At 34.3% G+C, this 12,602-nt stretch overlaps 1 protein-coding gene across 8 annotated transcripts in view; it reads right to left on the bottom strand.

Annotated features, from left to right (window-relative positions):
* The window catches only part of GRIA4 (glutamate ionotropic receptor AMPA type subunit 4), a 390,923-nt gene that overhangs the window by 36,989 nt on the left and 341,332 nt on the right, over nucleotides 1-12,602 (bottom strand). For all 8 annotated transcript variants that reach the window (XR_016219762.1, XM_070077585.2, XM_051819991.3 and 5 more), the window contains one exon: nucleotides 6,204-6,451. Coding sequence is in view for 7 of the 8 variants with exons in the window: in XM_070077585.2 (XP_069933686.1) it covers nucleotides 6,204-6,451 (248 nt within the window). In the remaining variant the exon portion in view is untranslated. The remainder of the gene's footprint in view (nucleotides 1-6,203; nucleotides 6,452-12,602) is intronic.

Genomic DNA, 12,602 nt, shown 5'->3' with positions numbered 1-12,602 from the left:
GGAGCTTTGATCTTATCCATAACTCTGTTTCCAAAATATAGTTAGCCTGTGTAGGTCAAAGGTGCCTGACTTGGGTGGCTCTGTGTTCTGTACTCATGTTAGCTGTATGTTTCCAATAAATTGATTTAAATCCTATGAGATATAGATACTTTTAGAGATTTTTTATACTTGTACTAATAGAATTTGCCTATGAGGCAACTGTGTTGGATAAATGAGTAACAGTTTGGAATTCTGGATTCTTTTAGAACTGTCAGAATTGAGATCTATTGTTAAGTCTCTCATCACACCATGTTGTGAAGACTTAATAGGCTGCTAAACTTTGTAGTGGATCTATTTCATCAATTAGTTCCTCTTTCAAATGGTAGAAATTAAGATGGCCACAAATTATCTATTTTCTTAGAAAATTGCTAGAATACAACTTTTAAATGTGGTAATGAGGAGAGCTATGGACTAAAAGTTGAATTTACAATTAGACAGAAGCACTACATTTCACAGATGTGTAGCACAGTAGGGTGACTAGGAGGTGGAAACATTAGCTATTCTTATTTTTTATCAGTATACATTTATTTAAATATCACACTGTACCACACAAATATGTACAATTATAAAGTCCTAGTCAAAAATATTTAACAATGTGTTTAAGGAGAAGGAAATGCTAACTAATCATTTTTGATCAATACACACTTAAACACATATTGGATTATCATGCTATATCCCATAAAAATGTAAAATTTAATTAAAATAAGATTAATATCTATTAAAATATTATTAAAACAATAATTGAAAAATAAACTCCCAGTTGAAATCCAGCAACCATTTATTGAATGGACTGTCAAAAGATTGAGATCAGAAGCCAGTCTTGTGCAGTGGGTTAGGCTGCTGCTTGAAACAAATGCATCCAATAGTGGAGTGTTGGTTTGAATCCCAGCTGCTCCATTTCAGTTACAGCTTCCTACTAACACACCTGGGAAGGCAGCAGATTATGGCTCAAGGGCTTGGGCCTCTGCCACACATGTGGAAAACCAGAATGGAGTTCCTGATACTGGCTTTGGCTTGGCTCAGACCTGGCATTTGGGTCCATTTGGGGAGTGAACAAGCAGATGGAAGATGTCTCTCTCTCTTCCTCTCTCCCCCCTCCCTCTTGCTATACTCTTTCAAGTAAGTAAATTTTTAAAAAATAACTGAAAGCACATGATTTTAGCAATTAAAAATCTAATTGGAAGAATGGCAAAAATATATAAATGGTTAATGAAATGCAGAAAAAACCCACTTATTTCCTTTTCATGGAGAGCTGTAATTTTAGCTATATGATTTAGATATAGGAAAAAGATAAGTAAAAAAATCCAGAATGTCAAATGGTAGCAAAAGTTTTAGGCTTCCTGTTGTACTCAACATCCAGTAAAGGAAAGGTGAATTACAAGCATTCTACCCTACAAGTGTTTTCCCTTGGGACACATGTAACATTGTAGCTCTACCATAAGCCATCTCAGTTTGTGAGCACAAAATATTTGGTTCCCATAGTAAACATCAGCATCTCTTAACATCATACTAGATATCTGTTTAAGCACATTACAGTAATGGAAGTGTGTGTGTATTTGTGTGTTGAGAAGTGCAATTGATTTTTGTTGTGTGTGTATGTCTATTCCCTGGACTGATAGACTACATTCCAAAACATAATGGGATCATAAAAACGAAGTTATCTGTAGTGTATTTTAATGACACTAAGAAATAATAAAGTACCTCCATAAGAAAAAATATATTTCTTTCTATAATAGTTTTCAAAACACATGTGGTTACTAATGTATTTCAACTCATTTCCAGAAGACATGATAAATGTTTATTCATTTCAGGCAAAGTAATACTCAGTAGTATTAAGTAGTCAGCCTTGAATTTCTGTACTTTCGTGGTTTTCCAGTGTCTACCTAAGATGATTTATTTCTAACGCTAAAGAAGATTACATCTTTATTCTCATACACAATATCCAACAAATTTGTTTATTTTTAAAAAGGCTAACTACACCTGAATTGATGCTAGGTATATCTCACAAATTTTATATGAGTAAATGATCCCTTAGGATAACAGCTTTTTCATATGTGAATTTGAATCGTAAGTTTTAACACATTAGCCCTGGAAAATGTCAAAGTGGAAGAAACATAATTTGCTCTATAGAGAGTTCTGCCTACCCTGATAAAGATCTAGACATGGAGCTGAGTACTTTGTCAGGCTAAAGACTGTTAAATACTGAGAGAGAAAGTCCAGTGAAGGATGTGCGATTCTAATTCCCATTCTTAGGACTTCCTGCCCCTGTTATGTTATTCCTGCAGGGTTCTGGGTTGTCTGTTGTAAACTAACCATGATGGCTTGGATGTAAAGGACCAGCTCTCCTTGCTGTGGGTTCTGCATTAGGGCATCTCCAAGTCCAACTGGGCCTCATTTTTTTTTTTCAGTTCTCACCCACTGGTAAAGTTCTGTTGGAAGTGCTTTCTCCTGGAACATGATTTTTTTTTTTTTCATGACAAGGCATTTGTTTTATTTTATGCATAGGTCTACAAACATCTTTAGAGAAGGCAAAGTCTGAGTGGGAAGAATCACTGTTGAATGATAAAATTATAGGAGACTAAAGCTTTTTAACTGGGCTCCAAACACTAAGTTCAAGTATACAAATCCTTAGAAGGATTGGGGAAAGTCTTCGGATATGATCTTTATTCTCTGGAGGTACTTAGAGATGCTAGGCATTATGAATGCATTTTGAAAAGGTATTCTCTTCTCACATCTATCTAAGTCAATCTATATTTAAAAAATTAGGATTCCCTCTAAACAACTATGGTACAGTGAAGTCAATAGTATAATAACTAGTATAATGCAGATATGGTAGTACAGGTGACAGTAGTTTAGTGGAAACAACTTTATTATACCATCAATATTATAGTGTAGTAGATATCTATACTACAGTAAATTTGTATAGTAAAGTTGATAGTGTAGACAGTAAAAATAAATATACTTCCTCTTTCATCTAAACTTTAACATTCTACTGCAATGCCATCTAAAGTGTATATTTTAAAACAATCTTTAAAAATTGCTCTGCCAGAGAAAGGCTTTCACACTTGTTTTGCATTGTCAAGGGTGCTTGAAAAGGAATGCAGAGGAAAGCCATGATATTCACAGAAACATAAACAGCTTGGGCATGCAGGAGAAATTACAAGATCAACTTATCTGGCATTAACTGTTATCTAAAATTTGGAGAATCTATGTTAAAGTAGAGTAAACCAACAATTTCTGGGCATTGTTGTTGGCTATCTGTAAGTGACGGTGTAGATCAAAGGCTGTGAATTTCAATGTGTATATCCAGAAAACACCAGTCAGAAATAAAGTCTCTGAATAACAAACACCCCTATATTTCATTCTCTACCGTAAAAATGGGAACTCATCTTCACTGTTACATTTTTGTCAAGTCATATAGGCTCTGTGATAATCCTGATTGCTTTGTTTTGAAGTCCACTTCCCATCCTGACTATATGTTATATTTATCTTTTCTGTGACATTTATTCTGAAGCATTTGGATAAACAACAAAGCCTGGAAACTGAAAACTCCCCAGATCAAAATAACATTGCTAGTCCTTTGCGTTTTCTGGTTTAAACTCACATAGAAGGAAAACTTACTGTTTTAAAGTTTCATGTTGCCTAATGAAACACAACAGCACAGTTTCTAAGAAAGCCATAGTCAATGACAATGAAATTCAGAAGTCTCACTATATCTGAAGCTACTATTAAAAAAATCTAGTTAAAAGATAGATTGTAGAGCAAAACAGTTAAGTCTCTACTGAACTGATTAAGAGAAAGAGTTCAAAGACAGCTGATGCAAATATGCTCTCTGGACCTTGCTCTGATAAAAGCAATTATTTTAAATTTACTTCGACAAACTGAATCATTTATACAAAAGCTGCCTATTTGTCAATATCTAGATTGATTTGTCTCTTTTGACACAGAAGAAACCTAGTGGAATAAGAATGAGGATTTAATCCTAATGAGCCTCCTTCTTAGATGGGTGGAGGTGGGAGAGTAAGAACGTACGGATAAGGTGAATGTTGGTTAGCTTACAGTGCCCTTCCAATGTTCTCAAAGACTGGACAAAATAACTGGTTTTGGCATGCAGAGGCCAGCTTGCTCAGGAAATTATGGCATATATAAAACAAAGCACATAAACAAACTCTCCATCCAGGAAGCTGTGTTTAACAATTGCCTCATTAACAAGATTCAGGCAAGGACAGGAAAAGAGGGGGAAGCCAGTGGCTGATTATTATACAGTTCTAGACAGATGAAGCCCTTCAGCTTCTCCCCAAACAATCCCTGTAGTGTGGATTTGACAAAGTGGTACATTTAAGAGGAACTCTTCTTGCCATCAATGGGAGTCAAACACACCCGTATCTGAGGGCCAAATTTACTCCCTGGAGCTTGACTTTATCTGTAGACACAAGACAGAGGACAAAGCAGCTACATCCACAGAGAATTAATTAAGAGCAAAAGAGACATCCAGTGAATGTAATCAATAGTCTGAACACTGATCTACATATCAGCCACTATTGCTTTTCCCCCTTTTATTTCTTCTAAACAACTTACTCCCAGGTGATCTTATAACTACTACTTCAACAGAGATTTATTTGCCACTTGGTCTCTCTGAATATTTCTCATACTGTATCACACAAAATATTAAGACCAAATATCCTGAGGCCAGTATAAGTTTCTCAGTGGCTAAAATCATTTTGGGCAGAATTTAATTATGGATAATTTATTAGTTTGGCTTTCTCCCTGCACATTTCTCCAGTTTCTTATGGAATGTATGTTCAAAAAAACCCTGACTTCAGAATTGCTAAAGTCTACTCCCAAATTTATCTTTACCCATTAGTTTTGTTCTGTCTCCTTTTAAAATTGTCACTTTTGTAGCATATCATAAACCTCCTCACTACTTATTACAATGCTGCTAGCAAACACAAAATATTTGTTTAACACCATTCTTTCCAGTACTGGAATTTGTTTCTTAGATCTCTTTTCATCCCTATCCCACCCAACATATACATCAAAACACATTGCAGTTCCCTTTTTGAAACCAACAAAAACAATCATATATGTTTTATACTGCATTCCCTTGTGCTGGGTGACAGTAGAGGTCTCATTACCTTCGTTTATTCAGTGGCTTACCAGAGACATCATTTTTCAAGACCAGGTTCTTGGGTAAGTCCTTTAGCAAAGATCCTGCTTTCTTCTTGAATTTGAGCTTTGTGTGAATCTCTCCCAAGCAGCACTGATGCCAGAGTAATCTGTCAGTCATCACTCTTGATGGGCTCTAGCCCCTTAAATTTCACAGAAACCTCTATTGCTTAAGGAAATTAGGAAATTCTGCCTCCTGGACATAAACATGTGAATTCTGTATGTCCAGGACCAAAAGGATAAAAAGGGCAGATTTGACCAATATTTCCCTAAGAATGAAAGTCTCACTTTTACTTCACACTTCTAATGCTTTGTTCATCGGGGTGCATCTGCAAACATTTTGGATGGTCATCGGGTCTAATTTTACAGATCTTACTTACACCATACTCCCTTTGAAATAAGTGGGAGTGTGACTTGAGTAAGCACTATAAAACCAGAGTCCACTTTTCCCTTTGATCATAATTGCTTTTGTAAATAGATGTGATTCACACTTAGCACCAATACAAGCTGAGGATAATCTAAAATATAATGATGCCATAATAAATGAAACATTGAAATGGGAAAAAATGTGGTTTGCTAGAAAGATGTCAATCTCTTTCTACTCGGCAACTAGTGGCCAGGCATAATTTAAAAAAGAAAAATAATGATAAAATGTAGAATCATTACTGACAACAATAGCATACATTTTGGTGGCCAAAAAAAGTTGATGAGATACAAAAGCATCTAATACCCATGTTTTAGGCCCACTGGAAGCAGCTAGTGTTCAACCAGTTTGGTTTTTATATGGCCTTCAAATATTGATGTCAACTATGATCAATTATTGTAAAATTAAAAATATTACCTGATTGTTGATCAAAACAATGAAATGGAGAAAAAGAAAACAAACAAACAAACAAACATACCATGGTTACACAGAAAACAAAATAATCTCTCAGGGACATCAGGGAAGGTGGAATACTATAACAACACATGTTATATTGTTATACTATTCCACCCACCTTAATGAGGAACCCTTGGGCGTTGCTACTCCATAGCCTTTTGAATCCAGATTTCCTCCCACTTTCATCGTGTCACATGGCTTTCGCTGCTCAATGTATTCATTCATAGTGGACTCCAGGAGAAAGGCAAATTTGCCCTTGGATTTGCGGACACGAGCTACTCCCTCAGCTGTAGTCCTAGTGAACACTGACGGTTCTGCTGATCGCATGTAGGTCCACATCTTTTCATACACTGCTATTTTTGATCTCTGGAGGAAATTAAAATAAAATTAAATACAGGAAAGAAAGGAACAACGTGTTAATATTGACTGAACCAAGATAAGGATAAGGCCTCCTAGTACTTTCCCATTGCCCTTTAACTCCAATTTGCAACATGGTAACAGAATAGTAACACGATTCTTCTCAAATTAGGTAAAGGCGCTTTACAACTACTTAAGGAAAATCTTTGAAATGACAGACATTTAAAAGTGATAATTAAAGAGACACTTGAGTCTCCAGCCATAATATTAACGATATTCAACTGCTTAACTAGCAAGTTATTACTTTTTAAATGTAGCATGCCATGAAGAGCACTAAGCATTTAAAATTGTGTTTTCTATCACATTTATAGTTTATATCACATTCATGATTTGCTTGAAAAGGATCACCAGAGATGTAAACTTGGATGCAGAGGTCATAACACTACTTTCCATGCTGTGTTTGAGTTGTAACAAATAGGGAGATTTATTGCGTTATGATTTTTTCCATGCCTCAGTGTTTAAATGAAAATCATCCAAATAAGATGTACAGAAAAGTGCAGTCCATATTACGTCAGTAGTTGAACATAAAAAGAGGAGGAAAAATCTGCAACAGTTATTAAGCCAAGTATCTCTAAGAATCAAACTCTAGGTTGATCAAAACATTTGTAGGCTTTTTTTCTGACAAAAATCTCCAAACATATACTGACTTTGAAGAGAGGTGATTACTGTTTTCCCATTTTATACTTTGAAGAGGTGTTCATTCTAATCCCCTGACTCAAACCAAGAACTTTATCTGTTTTTATATTTTATTTTTCTGTATCTAAGTTGTATCAACATTACTCCCACTACTTAATTTACCTGTCCATTTGCTTGGATCTGCACTCACATTACATTCTTCATTCACACAGGAATTTTTTAATGTGAAAATATATCCAGGGACTGAAGCTGTGGTGTAGTAGGTTAAATCTCTGTCTGTGGTGCCAGCATTCTATATGGGCCCTGTTTGAATCCTGGCTGCTCCACTTTCGATCTAGCTCCCTGCTAATGGCCTGGGAAAGCAGTAGAAGATGGCTCAAGTGCTTGGGCCCCTGCACTTGCATGGGAGACCCAGAAGAAGCTCTTGGCTCCTGGCTTCGGATCAGCCCGGCTCTAGCTTTTGCAGCCACTTGGGGAGTGAACAAGCAAATGGAAGACAGCTGTCTCTCTTTTTCTCTCTAACTCTGCCTCTGAAATAAATAAATAAATCTTAAGAAAAAAGAAAGAAAATCTATCCACATGAACTCAAATGTTTCCCAAAGATATATTTAGTAGGTTAAGAAAATTGGACTCCTGTTTGAGACTTGATAATACAGTTGTACACACAGATGTTTATCTGGTGCAATTGCACTTATTCCATAACAAGATGCTAAAGTTTTGTATCTGCATCAAAAAAAAAAAAAGTAATGGAGACTTAATCTAGATTTAAGTTTACATGTAAATATAATATTGAGTAGTATGTTTATTTATTTCTATTGAACCTCATTTGTTTACCAGAATCTAGACTCCAACAAGAAATAATTCTTTAATCACCAAAAAGTATCTGGAACAGCAAACTTCAAAACTCATATTTTGGGTTAAAAGAAAATTATTCAGGTAGACAAAGAAAAAGCTAATTAAGTGGAATTCAAAATGCTGATTTTATTAGATGAGAAATTACTAATTAATAAACCTAAATAATAAACCACACAATAACTGATTCACATACTTGAATACCAAAGGAAATGATATTTTATGTTAATATATATTTATGTTAAAGTATATTCCCAGTATTAACAAGGGAATAGATATCCTGTAGTGTGCTATGAAATGTTTTAATGCTGTTAACACTTGACATGGTGATTGTGATGTATATGCATGTGTTTAGTTAGTAACTGACTACTTCTAACTATAGAAATTCCTGTATCAAAAAATCCCATTGTAAAACTTCAATTGAATTGCAAATATTCTATGTGCTTCCAGGAAAGAGAATTTCCTGGCTTCAGAACCCAGAGCTATGGGAATGCCATATTGCCAGGCTTCATTCATCCCATCTCTCAAAATAGAATTCTGTTCCAGAGAATGAACTTTCCCATTTTATAATGAGTTTAGAAAAATACAAACTCTCTGGATTACTGGATGCAGATTATCCTTAAATATCTGTTCTGATATTTAGAGAAATGATGGTAAACACATTCTTTAACATTTAGTCACCTTCTTACATATTTATATAAGCTTCACCCAAAAAGGGGTAGGGCTCCATAAATATACACTTCATTATGTATAGTATATTGAAAATAGAAATAAATTCACCCAAGTATTGTTTTAATTGAAATATTTTAAAACATCTCAAGTACTTGAAAATTTTCAGTTCTGATTAAATACTTTATTAAAGGAACAGATCAGTTAAATAAAAACAACATGGCTAAATGGGGTATTTTTAGGGTTTGGTCCTTTTAGGCCATTATTATTTTTCTGCTGCTGAATTTACTTAAATTTATTAAATTGTATAAATAGTAGGTGGAAGAAGGGTTGAATTAATCACTTTCAAATCCTGAAGAAAAGAAAACCCATTGTTATTAGGCTGAATTTCATAGGTTGTAGGCACAATAGAAATTGTAGAATACAAACTCCCAGTCCCAAAAATAGAGGAAAGATGAAAGCAACATATTTGGTAAAAAAAAAAAATAGCCCTGTATATCACTATGTTAATGTTTACAAGTTCTCTGCTTCTGATTTAAAAGGTCATGATTTAGATAAGATCACCTGCACTTGGCAAAGGGATGAGAAGGAATCAAGAGGCAAAGGGCTGGAAGTAATTTCTCTATGCTTGATTTGTGACTGCAGAGAATGTTTGCTAAGGAGTAGGCATGAGCAAATATTTATTTATAAATTTGATGAGACAGGCTAAAATGAGGAAATTTCTGCAAACCCAGCATACTCATAAATGTACTTGACCATGGCAGTTTTAAGTCTCTGAAATATTCAACTGTAGTATTTACTTAATAATTAAGTGTGGGAAGTGAATATGCTCAGGATAATAAGCAACAATATTTAAGTCTTCATTTTTTGGAAATTAGAAAATTTATCTAGATCTGCGTTTGTTTCATTTTTATTGTGAAACTCAGTGCACTGGAAATTATCTGATTTAATGCACTAATCTATTATTCAAAATAATTCTTGGAGTTTTAAAAATGTGCTGTCCTCCTTTTTCAACAAGAATGCATTACAGTGAATGTTTACATTGCCACCAGGTGAATTATTTACCCCCTCTAGTAGGTTTTATGGCAAGACTGATGATTTACTGAGAGTTCATCAATGCATTATTTAATAATATTACAAATTGCAAGTAAATAATCTACCTCATTCATGCATTCACGATTTTACTAAGGACTGAAACAGGCACAAGATGAAAATCTGCATTGAAATGAAAATCAGTGTGTTTGAATCAGGTGTATAATAAAGTAAAAAATCCCTAGGCACTGAGGAGGCTGTCATTAAGAGAAAAGTACAGATATTCTTTAAATGCCTCTGTGTTTCTGCCTAACAAGGTACAAAGGACGTGAATCAAATGAAGTTTCATGATGGGACAGACCCAAGGCGTCAGTCAAGTTCAGATGTAATTTTTCCCCATGGCCTAATTCTTTTTCCAGTTGATTATAAGGGTGACGTTTTTTGAAGTGCTGAGGATTGTTCAGTGCCTGAGGTGGCTTAGTGGAGTTGATAGATGTGCAATTACCATGTTCCTAGGAGAAAACATTTTTGACAAGTCCAAAAATACCCTTCACGTGCTGTTTCCTCAATCCATCAGACAAAAGGTTTATTTAAACCAGGTCATTGTGAACAGGGGAGAAGAGAGGCACCCAGGGCAGGAAATGAATGAGATTCTTATCAGAGAATCCAAAGTTATGCATTCTTGAAAGTGTGCTGCTAGGGCAAATTATTTTCTTGTCCCATTAGGGTTCAGAGCATTCTGCAACAATAAATATCTACACTTACAAAAATATTCCAATATTAAAACTGAAGTTGGATGAGAGAGAAAGAAACCAAGGTGTGGTACTTGTACAGCCTGTATACAAGACTATAAATCTTGGAAGCAGCTTTCCTTATTCCTGTATTTCTTATCACTATACTACCTTATCTACCTCACCAGTGCTTTGAAATTGAAAAGTTAAAAAAAAAAACCCGTAACTTTTAAAAGGTCAAAAATGTATCTTTTCATTGTGCTTGATGCTGAAGAACTTTCCAGTGAATTATTTTTGAAGCTTTTTCAGGGAATCCAAATGACATTTCTTTTTTCCTTTATCACTCAAGGCAGAATGGAGCTCTGCAAATATTTTCTTTCTTTAAATGACAATCAGTCATCACTTGTCAGTAAAATGCAAGGGATAGCACAAATCTGTTCTCTATTTTGATGCATTTACATAATAGTTTCTAGGCAAACATTAAATTTTACCTACTTTTGGGAGGTGCAATTGCAAACTAACACTTGCAGTGAACTACTGAAATTATGATAAAATGCATGATGAGCAGTATGTTTCTATTACTAAGCTTTAGAAATGGAGATGAGTTCCATAAGTTAAAAAACGTGTATTAATTAAATTTATCCATAGGATGCAGTTAATAAAATCTATCATGACTATTTGTAGTTTTAAAATTGGTATGCTTTTTGATTTACTTATGTTTTGTTTTGTCTGATAACAATGCTCCAAGTTGACAATCACATTGTTTCATTGTCTGATTTATTTTTTAATTAATGTTCATAGATGAGTTTCACTGAGTTTTGAGTGATTTGTTCTTGATTTAACATTATGTAAATATCAGTGGTGTATTAGAATATTACAATCAAATCTTTGTTAAAAATAATAACTATCCTACTGAAATTCAAGTATATTAGAGTGAAAGTTGGCTTAAGGAGTAGCACATTTTGTTGTTTAATTTTCAAGCCATGAGAAAATTATATGTATAAGTTTAAAATGAAAATGTAATCAGTCAAATATTATATATAAGCATGAATAAAGATTTGCTATTTTTACATAAAAGCTTAGAAAATAATGAAATATGTTCTCCCTTCTAGGCTTTAAATATTCTAGTCTCCACAAATGGCATTAAATATAAAATATACTAATTATTGCTTAGTTTCATGTGAAAATGCCTCTATAGTTACTTTCAAAGTTCTTTTGCTTTTGCTTCTGAAGTCATAAAAATGAACCCTCATTTGTGATCAGATATTACCAAGTGTATATCTCTGGATTTAAGTAGACCAGGAGGGGAAGAGGGTTCAGTATGCAAAAACTAGGGATTAAGAGGTTATTAAAATGCCTAAATTCTGTATTAGTGTGCTAACATTTGAATCCTGTCTACTATTCCTAATTCCAGGTTTCTACTAATTCAGGCACTAGAAGGTAGCAGGTGATGGCTCAAATACATGGATCCTTCCTGGCCACTTGGGAAGCCTGGATTGAGATCCCAGCCCCTGGTTTCTGCCTGGCCCAGGGCCCGCCTGTTATGTGCATTTGGAGCATGAGCCAGTAGAAGGGAACTCTTTTTAGGTCTGTTTCAAATAATTAAAAAAAAATTCAAGCCCATAATGGAACAAACAGCTGAAACAAAGACCCTTTACTATCTTGATGGAAAGTGAAAAACAGCATATTCATATGTGAATATGTAATGCAATTATACCAGTTTGGGAAATTTTAAATGCAAAGCAGAGAAATCAACACAAACTAAATGCCATACAATGTTTTACAGAGGTGCTCAGAACTCAATAGTTCTTACCAATAGGTTGTTTTGAAATTCATTGTTACAAAATAGATTGTATAATAATACTACATCTAGTTTTAGTAAAATCTGCAATTCAGCTTGTGAGTTTCAAATGCAGCAAGTTAAATGTATTCTTTGAAAGTAAAACTTGCTTTCACTTTCATGTTCTTAGCTCTAAAGCATACATAAAACCAATCTTGCCAGATCTAGTAGCATTATAGCATTATCAATATTGAATATTTTAGATGAATTATGTAATAAACTTTCTTAAACTACGTTTTCACTGTTACCATTCCTTAGGGAAAGTTCTTGTAACATAAGGAAATCAACTTATTTTTGCAAATTAAAGTGATTATAAAATGCAAGAATTATTAGCATTTAA

Source organism: Oryctolagus cuniculus, chromosome 1 (genome assembly GCF_051225735.1).
Source record: "Oryctolagus cuniculus isolate XC-2025 breed Fujian yellow rabbit chromosome 1, ASM5122573v1, whole genome shotgun sequence".
Lineage (NCBI taxonomy): Eukaryota > Metazoa > Chordata > Mammalia > Lagomorpha > Leporidae > Oryctolagus > Oryctolagus cuniculus.
Note: the sequence above shows the minus strand (reverse complement) of the source record. Positions and strands in the feature narration are given on the sequence as shown.